The 14274-nt window shown below is 41.4% G+C and overlaps 1 protein-coding gene across 2 annotated transcripts in view; it reads right to left on the bottom strand.

The window, feature by feature from the left end:
- Positions 1-1305: 1305 nt before the first annotated feature.
- The window catches only part of LOC121907207 (immunoglobulin superfamily member 3-like), a 72393-nt gene continuing 59424 nt past the window's right edge, over positions 1306-14274 (bottom strand). For both annotated transcript variants that reach the window (XM_042426636.1, XM_042426637.1), the window contains exons 7-9: positions 8594-9004; positions 6241-6687; positions 1306-5470 (exon numbers count right to left, since the gene is read on the bottom strand). In XM_042426636.1, the coding sequence (XP_042282570.1) occupies positions 5220-5470; positions 6241-6687; positions 8594-9004 (1109 nt within the window). In that variant the 3' untranslated portion in view covers positions 1306-5219. The remainder of the gene's footprint in view (positions 5471-6240; positions 6688-8593; positions 9005-14274) is intronic.

Below are 14274 nucleotides of genomic sequence, written 5' to 3'. Positions count from 1 at the left end.
TGGACTCATCTTTGTGGATTTTGCTGTCTGTCCTTGTTATGATGCATCCACGCTCGCCACAGTGAAGGTGTCCTTTCTTTGCATTCTCTCCAGCGCTTCCTCTCTCGCTGGTAATAAATCATAATCCTTTTTGCCTGCCTGCTGCCCTGGCGCGTTGGATGGTTAAGTACTGTCTGCCCATGTGTGCCCTCTGGTGTCTGCATCCTCAGCGAGGAATATGGATTTGTGAGTGTTGCTTACTTTTATGCAAAACAGATCTTTCCTTATAGGGTGTCTGCTTGAGAAAATGGAGACGGGGAACAAAAAAATCTGGGAGAAAGTGGGACAAGGAGATAGCGCTTAAAGGGGGAGGATTCAGTGTTTTTGCATCCTGTGAAGTTGTGACAGAGCTGGCTGACAATAACATCAGCAATATCAGTGCGCCTGCTATCAGCGCTAGCAGCATCTATAGATCTTTGAGTGTGGGGGCTCTTTCAGTCATGACAGATTGTTTTGTCAAGAGTCGACCAAAAGCTCTTGCAGGGGAACCAGCATGCATCACAGAGCCCAGAAAACGATCCACTAACTCCACAAGCAAACACCAAACTATGATTTTTCTTGCAGTGAATGCTATTTTCCCCTCGTGTCACCGTGATTTATGAAAAGGGTGGCAGCATTTGTTCTTGGCTTCATTGGGTATGTGTGCATCAATATGAGTTAATGTGAATTCATGGGAGAAGTCAGAGTCAGAGAGAACTTTATGAATAGCATGGGCTGGTGAAACACTGCAGTTTACTGCATGGGAGTTATGCCTGTGAGAGAGAGAGAGAGAGAGAGGAAGAGTGAGCGAGTCCATCTGCATTGGATGAGTTATGAATGGAGAGATGTGATTTGCTGAGGCTGTCAAAAAAGTGCCGGGTTAACTTGCGAGAGCCCCTCTAAGCATAATTTATCCTCTGACATGCTGACCCATTCCTTCTCTCTCTCTCTCTCCCCATCTCTCTTTTACACACACACACACACACACCAACAGACAAATGCAAACTGAACATACACAGTAAATAAACCCTCATGTTGTTCAGGAGCTCAGAGGTCAAAATCCCACGCAAAAACACCCAGCTGCCTGCAGGGCATTAACCTTGAGTTCACGGTTAAAGCAGAACTAGATGATTGGGATGGTAGCTGGTACTATTTTAGTACAGCACGGTTGTTTTGAGAAAACTGGATCGATATGCTGTTCTGATAAATCATCTCCAAATACTGCAAAATACATACGCTTGAAAGGAAAACAGGGATTTGCTCTGAATGTATTTTATTGCAATAAACTGACAATAGCAAAGTGCCTTTTTAATGGTCACGATGGCAACTATTTGACAGAATAACAGAAGAGAAAATAAACAAACCATGGTCATATAAAAATACATCACTGAAAAATAAAGCATCACTGGCTGAACTGAAAACATCACCACAAACTATTTTACACCTAAACCTGGAGCCAGCACACAGTCAATACATGCAGCCCTCAAAACGCAGCTACAACACCATCAGAACGTCTGGAGGAACCTTGGGAGGCAGCTATGGATGGTATTATTATTATTATTATTATTACTACAAAAACATCGTTCAGAGCACGACTGTACAGCTCCGATGATGATGGCGGCATTGTGAAACACACATACACACATACTCTGTAACCACACCCTCCACTTCCTGGCTCAAGTCTAGAAAGATGAAATGAGTTCAGTTTTGAATGAATGAAGTCCAAGATTATGAGATTTACACACTGAAGCTAAAGCTGCTGTTCAGTGGCAATCAATTACCCAACCTGCATCTCTGGGAATGTTCAAGATTTATAAAAGGCAATCATTCAAACCAACAAACAAGCTCCTGTAGTTTTTGCTTATGAAAAACTGAAATCAGGTCCCTATCAGTATTTATTGCCAATGCAAATACAAGTAAATAAGATATGAAACCATTACTGTCAAATCACTAAGACCCTTTCCAAGAGCTCAGTCATCAATTATCCCTGGTGTTATGGCAACAAAACAGGAAGTTAAAGACTATTTATCATATGAAAAGAGAGAGGTAGGCTGCACACTGGATATTGCAATTTAATGAGGCAACATTTCAACCACCAAGCTCTGTTCTGCAAACTACCATGCGAGAAAAAAACTGGCTATATGTACTGTATATGCACACAGAATATGACAGCTCCACCTACAATTATATCACATGATACCAAAAGAAACTTAGACTATTTACAGATTTATCTTCCTCATGCACAATCACAACACTGTACTAATTTCTATCATTGTACATTTGTCAAAAATGTGTATTATACAGTTTATACCCTGTAGAGTCTATTAGCCAGTTGTAGGAAAGTTGCCATCGGACTTCACATATACTGTATATATAGTGGACACTGTCTTGGTTTATAGAAGTTTTTTGTATCATGTGTTTTTCTGATTGCATGTGGAGTTTTCAGTTTTTCTCTTACATGAGCGTTTGCCTGACAAAGATCATGATGTTGCCTCATTAAATAATTGGTTTCTTGCAATATTCTGTGTGTGAACTACTTCTCTTTTTCCCTTGCATGTTGCTTTCATCCTGCACCCAACTGAGGTTCGATGTGCACACTATCCAAATATCTCTGGTGTAAAAGCACTTGTAAACACCAAAGTAATGATGAGTAGAGACATCTAATTAAAAGGGCCCTTCCTTTGAAGACACAGATCAATTTAGTTGTAGCTGAATTCCCTGCACATGTATCGCGTGTCTAACTTCCTTGACTTAAAAGCGCCGGCTATTCTGCACATGGAATAGTGTGGTCTACTTGAAATGGACTGGTTACCTTGAAAAACAGTGGAGGAAGGTGAAATATCAGACCCCGCTGGCTTGTGTCAGTATCAGTTATGTACTTTTGGCGTTTTTGACACAAATCTGTTTAATGAAGTGCTGCATGAAGCAAAGCATTAAAAAGACAACTATAAGCAATAATATCAAACACAATCTCCACAACAGCCATTCTTGAAATAAACCACTTCACAGGTTCGAAGGGCATCTGGAATTGGCAGTCAGATATTGTAAATAAATGAGGGACCGGGCTTTGCGTCAACTCTTGGCTCAGGAAGTTGGGGGGGGTTGGGCACTGCTCTGTCACACAAACACAATGCTCAAAGAGTTCAAAGTTTACAAAACATCAAAATTCCTCCTGCAATATTGTCATGCAATATACATGTTGACACGATTGAGACAACAATGTCAAGTTTCGAGAGTTTTCATGTCCAGTCTGGCAGTGAGAGGGTTAGGCCCAGATCGGGTAAAGGATTTCACACCTCTCCTGGCTGTTGCGTTCCAGGGAAGGTGACAGATTTTCAACCCTTCTGCCTTGCGTCAGGGGAGCCGAGGAGGACGCCCTCAGCTAGAATCCATGATTAGAAGATGTTTTAACAGTTCAGTTTCATCAGTCTTTGATCAAACATCCTACCTAGGTGTTACATCACATTTCACTAAATAAACGCGACTCAAGCAAAAAGCATCAAGTGAATCCATTTTCGTGACTTGTCTGTTCAACTATTGTACATGTAAAGCCACAGTAATTTTCATTATAGGTATAGATATACAGTGTTTTGACACTGACCGAACTTGACAACCCGGTATGAAATGCTACAGACTGCAATGCGCAGGACAAATCTAGCATTTCTACATCTACCACATTGCCATCACACAGGCTATTGACATAATCTACTTGGTGCAGTTGCCTGGCAACACAAGCAGCACAGTTCTTAAGGAATTTCAAAGCAAAAAGAAAATCTTACAAAGCTATGCAAAGTAGTATAAAACAATAAATAGAAAAATCTTTAAAATAAACACAAAAGTCAAACATTTGCCCTCACCCATCAATGTGTTTTCATATAATGTGCAGATAACATTTTTAGAGTGTTGTACTACACATCTACATATTAGTAATCTTCAGTGTGGCTCTTAATAAATCAGAAGTTGTTTTTTTCTTAAACTAATATGCATCTTTTCAAATTCTGATATCTTTCAAAGAAAGGACAGAGTGGTTGTACTGGGCAACTTAAAGAAATGTGCAAGAATTTAATTTCAGTCAATAACCCCCACTGTGTAATTTAAGCAGGACAATTCAACTGATTTAACATGAGTGTAAAAATTGCCCTTTTGCCCACAAGGCCCCTAAACCCACAGCAGGAGGTAAGCAGACATATTCAATCTGCCTCAGAACCAATCCGCTTTCCTCCTCTCTTTAAAACTTCAAACATTAGCTGCAGAGGACAGCGTGGAAATAAGGAGGTTTTGGCACTGAAAAAAAAAAAAATCCCTTATGTCAAAGTACGTATATCCTCAGCAGGAGAGAGCTGTTCATTTATTCTCCATCCTTTCCGACCTCCCTCCCTCTTTTTTTCTCTCGCCGTCTCTTTTCGGAGAGAAGGAGGATAGAAGAGAAGAGCGGAGCAGTCTCTCACTAAGGCCAGAGTGTCTGGCAGTGTTTAAGTGGCGCACCAGGACCTGTTTCTGTCTGCCAAGGCAAATTCATTGTGGAGGCAGGTGGGCCAGCACACATACACACATCCTCACTTAGGACACAGACTTGTGTGTCCTTTGCTTTGTCTCTATGCAGGCTGGCAACCAAGTCATCAGCTACGGAGTCAGTGGGAGCAGAGCATCACTATGGCAACCAACATAGTGGGCCAGGCTGCTCTTGGATCATTGCGGAGACTTTTTTGGCATCCACTCAGTGCCGGAGTTGATTATAGAGTTCCTTCTCTTAAATGTTCTTCCCGGATTGGCCAATGATCTCATGTGCACAGTTTCTTTTCTTTTGAAAAATAGACAAATATTCAGAATAATAAAAATCAAAATGCAGCTATGAGACTAAGTTTCACAGAAAACAAAAAGTTGAGAGGCTCATGATACTCTCTTGCCCTTCGATTCTCACTCGCACAATTACTCGTGCTAACATGGCACACCCATTCTAATCCCCACACACACACACACACACACACACACACACACACACACACACACACACACACACACACACACACACCATAAAACAGGCAGCCACCAGGGTTGGAATTTTTAAACTGATCAACTGATTGACTAATTCAACACAGCAGTGAACGACAGTAAGGTCTGAAGGTGGAGTCCAGATATGCTCCCTGACATTCTGTTGGCTGGATCCGCGATGTGCGCGTGGCAGTGTGCAGGACCCTCGTTTAGTCAACGGAGCCAGGGTGCAAGCTGAGTGCAGGTGGATCCAGACAGGTGGGAGAGTAACTAAGGTGAGGTTCTTTAATCCACAGGAGCGGGGCGCCGTTCTTGCCTTCTTGGCTCTTGCTGTTGTTGCGGCTCTTGTAGCGCACCAGCAGCAAGGCGATGAGGAGGATGCCGAAGATGGGGAAGGGGTAAAAGAAGACGAAGTAGAAGAGGGAGTCATTGGAGCACACAACCGACTGGAGAGTGGACACTGTTGACAGAGAATATACAAATCAGGGTTTTTCAAGGGTTTTCTTGTATTATTTTTAGGAAATTAAATGGATTTCTAGTTCTAGGTTTTTGTGACTCTTATAGCATTTTGAATGGTCTTCATACAGTTACAAATAATAATACTAAAACTTTATTTATATAGCCTCTTTCATACATGGGGTGAAGCTCAACGTGCTTTACAATAATGTAAAGAATCAAGTGCAAATACTGCGTGGTAAAACCAAACAATCAAATGAGTAACAAACAAAAGAGGCTGCAAAAAGCGAGAACAGCTATGTTAAGAACAATAGAGTATGTGAAAGAAATAAAACAAAAGGAAAGCATAACAATAATAAAATATGTAAAAAATATGTAAATGATATTCTATGATATCTAGTTGTTGACATTTGTGAGTGCATCTTTTTGACTTCTTTAGATCCCACCGCTGCATTTGACACTATTAATCACTCGGATTTAACCATAAACAGTAGGTGGTCTGCTTCTGGCTCCACTTTCAACTGGATTTGTTCCTATCTTCAAAATGAATGTTGTGACTGGGGAAGCAACATCATCCGAGGCTGGGGTGACATATAGAGTACCTAAGAGCTCCATGACTGGCTTATTAATATTCTCTTTTTACTTGTACTGTTACACAGATGACACATTAGGATTGAGCGATATAATCTACATATACCATGAGACAAAACATTCATAAGAGCAGCAGTTAATTACATACTAAGCTCAGTATAATTTAGTTTATAAAGGACTTACCCTGTTGCAGTACATTGACAATAGTGAACCCAGAATTATTGGTGGCCAGGCGGTACCATGCGTTGCGGGGGTTAAGTAGCCACTCCTCTACATGGCAGTAGTATCGGCCTGTGTCTGTTGGCCGTGCACCCTGAATGGTTAGGCTGTACTGGTCTGAGGTCATCCTCTCAAACTGCAGGCGGGAATTTGGCCCCGCCTCCTCTCTGGGACTGCAGTTTCCATTTCCGAAAACGGCATCATGTCCGATGGAGAACACGCACTCTCGCTCTCTCTCTTCTTCGGCCAGCTGCTCCTCCTCATCCTCGTCTTCGGGGCGCTCCACGTACCAGGACACGGAGAAGCGGGAGTCCCGGGATGACTGGGAGGGAATGCTACAGCCCAGTCGGATAGAGCCAGCCTCCGGCACTGTGACGTTTGACTCCATCTCCTCCACCTGCAGTCGAACCTCTGCAGATGTGCAAGAAGATAATAAGAGAAACAGAAGAAGGACAGAAAAAGTGGACACATATTTAAATATATTTCTTAGAGCCCAGCAATACAGCACAAGTCACAATATTCACTCAAAGCAACATTAACAGCTGCTTTTTGAGTGCTGCTTTTATGAATAATTAGTCTATTAATCAATTAGATGATCAACATAGGTAATAATTTGAGTAATTTTCAAGTGAAAATACCAAACATTTCCTGGTTCCGGCTTTTCAAATGTCAGAATGTTCTTCTTGTCTTTGTCTTATATGATAGTAAACTGAATATCTTTGTATTTTGGATTGTTGGTAAGACAAAAGAAACAATTTGGAGATGTCAACTTGGCCTCTACGAAACTGTGATAGACTTTTTTTCAATATTTTATGACATTTTATAGGAAAAAAACAAAACAAAAACAGCAAATGAACAACAAACTTTCAAAATCTGCAAACAAAGAAAAATAAAAAAAAAGTCCCACAGTGCCTGTAGCCATCAACGGTCTTTGAGCTCCCCAGCAAGGTTAGATTCTTCCCCAAGGCCAGTGTTTCTGTCTGTATGGGTATGCTACAACCCTTTAGGGGTGTTACAATGACCCAGTTCTGCTGCAGTTTAAAAAAAAAAAAAAAAAAAAAAAAAAAAAAAAAAAAAGAAGCACCGAAGACCTGGCTTGCTTGGGCTCCTCTCACACACAGTTTGGAACGATCGTCTTGTTAAAGCAAAACGAGAGGCAGGAAGGACAGCAGGAGAGCTGAGAAAAAAAAAAAAACTAGTGCTGGCACACATTTCCACTCATCTTTCCTCCCGACAGGCAGATGTCTGGATGACTTCCGAGGTGAATGTATTTTTAAGCACCTTAATGAATATCCATGATGTTTATACAGCATATTTGATGTATCTTATGTGATTTATTCATATAGAAATCTACATATTTATTAATAATATACTATATCTTCCTGATTAAGTGTAAAATAATGACAACCAAGTCCATGGTGAGCTTCAACAAACAAGTATGCGTTTACTTTTTGAATCAAAGGTGATACTAAGCCAAAGCATGAAAATAATCAATTCCTTAGACACACACAAAAAAGCCTAATATAAGGTGCATATATCTCTGCATTTATACAGTATGTGTGCTGTAGCTCAATTAATTGTGGGAGCAGCATCAACTACACTGTCTACATAAAATGAGAGTGTTTTCCTTGTCCTACTGGCTTATGACCAGGCATTTTGATCTTCAGTTTCTAGTTGGACAGATGCCATATCATTTCACACTGTATTATAAACAGGATACCTGGCAGAAGATCACAGTTCTCAGAGACATCTGAAAAAAAAGTGACCTTCATCTGGTACATGGAATACATTCATGCAAAAAAAAGGTAATGTCAAGCGGGCATATGGGTTGTTATTATTTATTTGCCTTTTCTGGACATGGAAATTTAGTCAAGTTGAGAGACTATCTTGTTGTGGGATGTCTGGGTTTGGATGGCAGTAGGAACATCGAGGCTTTGAGGCACTTGATTTGAGTACAAGATTTGAGTACTGGACAAGAGGTTTAGGTTCTTCATCTGAGCCAAACTGTGCCCTCCGGTGTGGCATATGACAGCTGGCATGGCCTCATCCCATTTTTTTGCCACCTGAGCACTGCTTGAGGAAGGTGTAAGGTCATCAGAGCGAGACAGCCTTGAGGCCTTGAGCAGAGCATGTGGGAGACGGAGGCAAGGTGAGGGGAAAGCAATTTAGAGGGAGGGATTTGAACATTGGGGTAACAATGTTCAACTGGTCCAAAACAGGACAACATGTGAGACTAAAGTAGCAGCTGCTGCTTCCCTGCAGTGGGAATAAATAAGCATACTGTTAAAGAGAATAGCAGTTCTGACCGCTTGCTCACCTGGCTGTCGAACCAGAACCTGCGTGAACCCCGAGGACTCCCTGGAGAGTCGATACCAGGCTCCATCTGGGTCGCTCAGCCACTCCTCCACCAAGCAGTAGTATGTCCCAGAATCACTGCTCTCTGCCCTGTTCAGCGTCAGCACATAGAGATGAGGTGACAGCCTCTCCGCCTGCACGCGGCGTCGCAGTCTCTCTTCGTCCGCGTAGGCGCCGTACTCGAATGCCCCAGAGCGTTCAATTCTCAGCAAGAGCTCATCAGCTTCTGACCCCGTCGCACGCCTCACGTACCACAACACAGCGTGCTGCGATTCCTTGCTGGTCTGGGCGGCGATGGAGCAATTGATCCTGACACGACTGTCCTCCAGGTACACCTGAGAGTGGTTGGTCTTTTGCACTTGCAGCTTACTCTCTGCAAAGAATTAGGAGAAAGGGGATCAGGTGGGGAGAAAGAACAGACAGTCATTCTTATGGGTGCCAGAAAATGTGAATGCTGGTGACAGGTACACCATGCGATTTCTGTTTTTGTGACAGACGACCTGTAGCTGGGTTTATTTCTGGTGGCAGCAGGGCAGGAAAAGATAGCGGTGCGGCAGATGACACAAGAAAAAGAAAGAAATATGAGGGAAAGAGAAAGAAGGGGGAAATGTCAGGCATATCAAAGCTGAGGGGATGCGAGGTCTGTTGGTATCAAGGTAGAAATGTAAGGTAAGATACAGAACAACAGAAGAGACAAGAGTGAAGGAGGGATGAAGGGGGGTTGTAACGGAGGGTACGGATATTATCAGGTAAGATATGAGACAAAAGCAGGGCAGGGGGTCTGTCAGTCTGCCAGAAAGAGAAAGAAGAAGCTACGCATTTATAAAGTCAAGCAAGGATGGGTAGAGAGCAGATACGAGAGGGAGGAGACGATTGAGAGTTGTGACTGAGATGTCAAGAAGGAGCTGAGGCGGCCCAGAGTGCTGTGACAGGATTGGTTACAGTGACATTGGTAGTGGGATAGGATTAGCTGCAGGTACATCAGGTGTGACCGCGACCAGAGCCCCGCTGTCACATGCTTGGGGGAGGATTAGTTCAGTACAAAGCATGTAGACAACACACCTACACACACACACACACACATACACCCTGAAACAAGATGTATAAAAAGAAAGACACACAACGAAAAATTATTCACATCCACAAACTCTCAAGCAGAAGAGAGCAATATTTTCTGCTGTATTTGTGTATCTTTCTACATTACATGAATTAGGACAGCTCTGCTATTTCAGGAGATGTTGAAAGAATTGAGATTATTATTAGACACCTAAAATGCTAATCAAAATGCTATTTACCTGCACACAAACAACTGCCATCCAGCTTTAATACATGTCAAACTATTCAACACACTTGTATTTCTAAAGTGCATTTTCTTGCATCTTTCACTGGCAGACCAAATGCAGACTACAGCTCGAACCCCAGCATTAATCATCTCTATCCTAAACAATAATGATTGACACACAGACAGCGAGTTTGTTGTTGCTGGATGAGATGATTACTGATATCTGTCAGCATTGACTAAAAAAAAAAAAACACACTTATTGGGTGATCGGGTGTATTTACTGACAAACAGTAGATATATTTAATGTAAATATGCACAGGAAGCACAGGAAGCTTGACAAATATAGTTTTTCTATAATTTATAGTGTATAAATTAAGAAAAACAAATAACTTGAATTTGAATTTTGTCTTCACAAAAGGAATGTCTAAAGACACAAAATTAGTTTGTTTAATCATCACCTGACTTCTGGTCCTCTTGTTTTATAATCTAAGTATATTTAAGAACACTAATCATATTATAATTATTATCATAAAACAACATTCATCACATAATGAGATAACCCATATTATTTAAATGACCAAAGTAGCCTAAATACACTAATTGGACAATAATGAGACATAATAATATTAATAAACATCCACTGCACTTATGGGTAATTTACTGTGGCAACAAAATTGACATGACAGAGTCAAGTGCACAATTTCAGCTAATCAATTATTAATTTAGGCATTCAAACAATGTGTGAATAAGAGAACATCACCAAGAAGCTTGAGGTAACCATTAAAGCTTTTTTTAATTTATAATATCATGATGCAAATATATATTTCTCTTTCGGAGTTCCGTTCATGAAAACAGAGTAAGGCAACGGGCAAATTAGGCTAAACACCCTATAAACAACAAACAAAAATGAATGAATAATCAATTAACTAAAAATAAGTTTTACACAAAATGAATGTTTGTGAGGAGGCTAAATCATCCTCATTTGAACACATCTGACTGTCCCTAAAACACACTTCCAGCAAACATTCAGCACCTTGACTGCATTTTCCACAGCTTTCCTGCACTTCAGGCACTCGGCAAAGGTTTTTTTGCATTCTCCTCTGCTCTTTTTATATTTTACTTATGACTTGACGTAGTTATCAGATCACACTCTCCAACGAATGCCGTTGCCTAGCAACTCACAATGTTAAAACATAAACCGTGTGGAAATAAATGCATTTCATATATGGGTAAATTTTACCCGGTGGCGGTTATAGGTATAAATGCCTACGCTTTTAATTTGGATTCATCTTCACCATCTTCTTTTAACGATAGGGGGCTGCTACACAACATTATTTTAGAAAAAGGCAGACTTTGGGACATGAATATTTCATTCAAACATAGTAGTGTACAACTGAAAAAACGTCAAGGGGTGCTCTAGTCCTAAAAAGGGTTTTGTAGAAAAACTGCATGTTTACAAGTACGTAAAATACATATCAGTATTTGATAGTGGTACAGAAACTCAGGTATTGTATCTGCATTAAGAATTTCAAATAATACCCAGCCCTAATCAGGAATATACATTTGAAATAATCAGGTTTTTCTAATAACTTGACATACATACACATATTTGTCCTGTAAAATCTTGTTTTCTGATGGATTTACTGACTAATCTGACCCCATATGAAACTCTGCATTCCCATTTTTTCTCTGTGCTTCTGTTGCGTTCTTAAACAACTCCCTCATTTCACATTTCATGTACCCTGCTAGCTCACGCTAAGCTTTGCTATGTCTGACTGACTGATTGACTGCCTAGGGTCACAGCCATCTGCCCAAAAAGCTTCACCCTTATCCACAGATTGGTGAGCGTGCTCAAGCGATCGCTGTTTGTAATCCTGCATATCTGCATTGTACATACAATATGTACACATTCAAAAGATGCGTGGCTACAAGGCATTGCCAGACCACCCTACTGTGCAACGGCATTTCGAGCTAGCATCTCAAATTAGTCATCATCGTTGCCTCGGTACCCACCAGAGACTTGGTAGGAAGCCTGACAATCTCACCATCAAGAATTACTGCCGAGCCCTGCGGAATCCTGGCAATCATTTTTTTTGCAGGAGAATTACCGCAGAACCTCCTGAAGTGGAACCATGCAGGATTGGATTGGCACAGGACAAAGCAATTCTCTGACGTTCCCATTTGAAGTTTGAATCCGCAGCCAGGAGAAAAAACACTGGAGGCTGAAAGCCTGTTGCCGTACATCAGTGTTTACAGAAATGCCTTTTTAAAGATAAAATAGGCTAATTATTCAAGCCCTATTAAGTAACATCATTATAAATTACCACTCACTCAAGCAAAGACAGGAAGACAAATAAAATGGAGGCACAATGGGCAGAAAGGCGGAAGAGTAATAAGGGGAAGAAAAATACTGTCTTTTCCGGCCCAAAACAGCCTTTAAGTCTCCGCTCCCTCCAGAATACTCTTGCTGTGAAATGTCACAGTTGAGAACAGCGACTTCACAGACCAGCCTGTCACATCATCTGACACGTGTCCACTCCCACAGAGAGCGAGGTTTCTTCCTTGAGCTGTAGCCATCCTACCGTACCACCAGTTACATCAATGCGTCCGCTGACGCAAGCAGTAGGAAAGAGGCTAAAAATTCTATAAGATGTACATACAGCATGCAGTGTGTTTGCGTATGTGGTATTGTTAAGGGCAGATTCATTATGTTGTGGATATAGACCCCGCATAGGTCGTCAGTTCATTCACAGATTGTTAACGAGGCTGCTCATCATGTAGCTACTGTATGCGCATTCCCTAAACAGTAAGAGTAGTTCTTGTGTGATGGCAAAGCAATACCTATTTTTAAGTGTGATCACGTTCTTCGCTACTGTGTTTCTTTAATGAGCCTCGAGGGTCAAATTCACAAAGTAAGAGAAAAATCTATGATTGGAAACATTTGTTATCACTGTTCTGCATTAGTTCTTGTGCCAGTCAAACTTGGCCTCAGTGTATGGGAGTGAAAGTGGTTCTCATTTTTTCAAGAGGCAAAAACTGTGTGCCTGTGTGCATTTTGTGTCTATTTTTTTCTCAGGTAGGAGATAGAAGCTCATTATAACTTTGAAGTTAACCTTGAACATACATTTTGAAACTGTCATTACAGTGTACACAAACACACACACAAATCTACACACAGTACAGTCACTAATTGGCTCATTGAACCCTTATCTCTGCTTCTCAAACGCCCCAAATTATCTTGTTGAATAGCAACACAAAACTGGAGAGTTGAGATCAAGTTGTCTTTTCTCCTTTTCAGTAGAGGTAAGTACACAAAGGCAACAAACGGCAGCCCCGATTTTGATAAGGAAGAAAAATAGCACCCAAAGTACACCCAAACCCCAAAAGCTGCACCACACAACTGTTGTTTATGAGGTTGAGCAGCGAAGCAGATGAAAACATCTTTGAGTCTGGGGGGGGAGGAGAAGTGCACAGCTAAGGATGCTACTGTGGCATATCAACGCACGCTTACCACTGCTTGCACACACACGCTAGTAAAAAATGTTTAGGATAACTTCAAAGGAGCTCAGAAACTGTCCGGCCAAGTGTTCAGAGGAGGAGAATACAGCCTGAGATTCTAAAATCAAAGAGTGTTATCCTTTATTCTTGGAGAGGAAATTCAATTCATTTTCCATCTCTCTTTCATGCCTTTGCTCCAGGTGAAGTCTTTTAATACGAGACAGGCTCTAAACATTAGGGTTGAAATGTCTGCTTCACCCTTGCGCTTAACTCTCATCTCTCCCCTTTCTTGGCAGTCTTTGTTTTGACCAATCATCACCTTTCCTCCCCTCTGTGTTACCATGATTTCTGTCTCTCTTGATCACATTCTGTCTAATCACCTGACACTATCTTGAATATTCAGCAGCCTCACCTGTGGGTTCATGAATATTAATGAGACCTAAATGAAGTGCCTCACCAGAGGTGCTGGTGGGTCTCTGCCTAACATTTTGACTCTTTTTAAATATAATCTAATATGTTCTTAATGACCACTGAACTGACAACCTATCTACTGGGCCAGGGATGTAATGCTTCCACTTAGTTGAAGGAGGGCAAGAGACATAGAGAAAGAGACATGAAGAGATGAGAGGGATGAATAAAAGCAGAGAGGCAGACAGGGAGAGAGGGATGAGATACTTTAAAATACAGGATGAGAGAAAAGTAGGATAGTTAAGGGATATATCACCAAACTGAACAGATATTCACACGCACCTACCAACGGAGAGCGGAGGAGTGAGAGTGAGTGTACAGAGGGTGGGAGAGAGCCTGGGAAAGATGAGAGAGATGTAAAAGACAGAAAGTGAGAACATGCTCCTGCGGGGATT

Source organism: Thunnus maccoyii, chromosome 11 (assembly GCF_910596095.1).
Source record: "Thunnus maccoyii chromosome 11, fThuMac1.1, whole genome shotgun sequence".
In the NCBI taxonomy this organism is placed as follows: Eukaryota; Metazoa; Chordata; class Actinopteri; order Scombriformes; family Scombridae; genus Thunnus; species Thunnus maccoyii.
The sequence above is the reverse complement of the archived record's forward strand: the minus strand, read 5'-3'. Positions and strand labels throughout refer to the sequence as shown.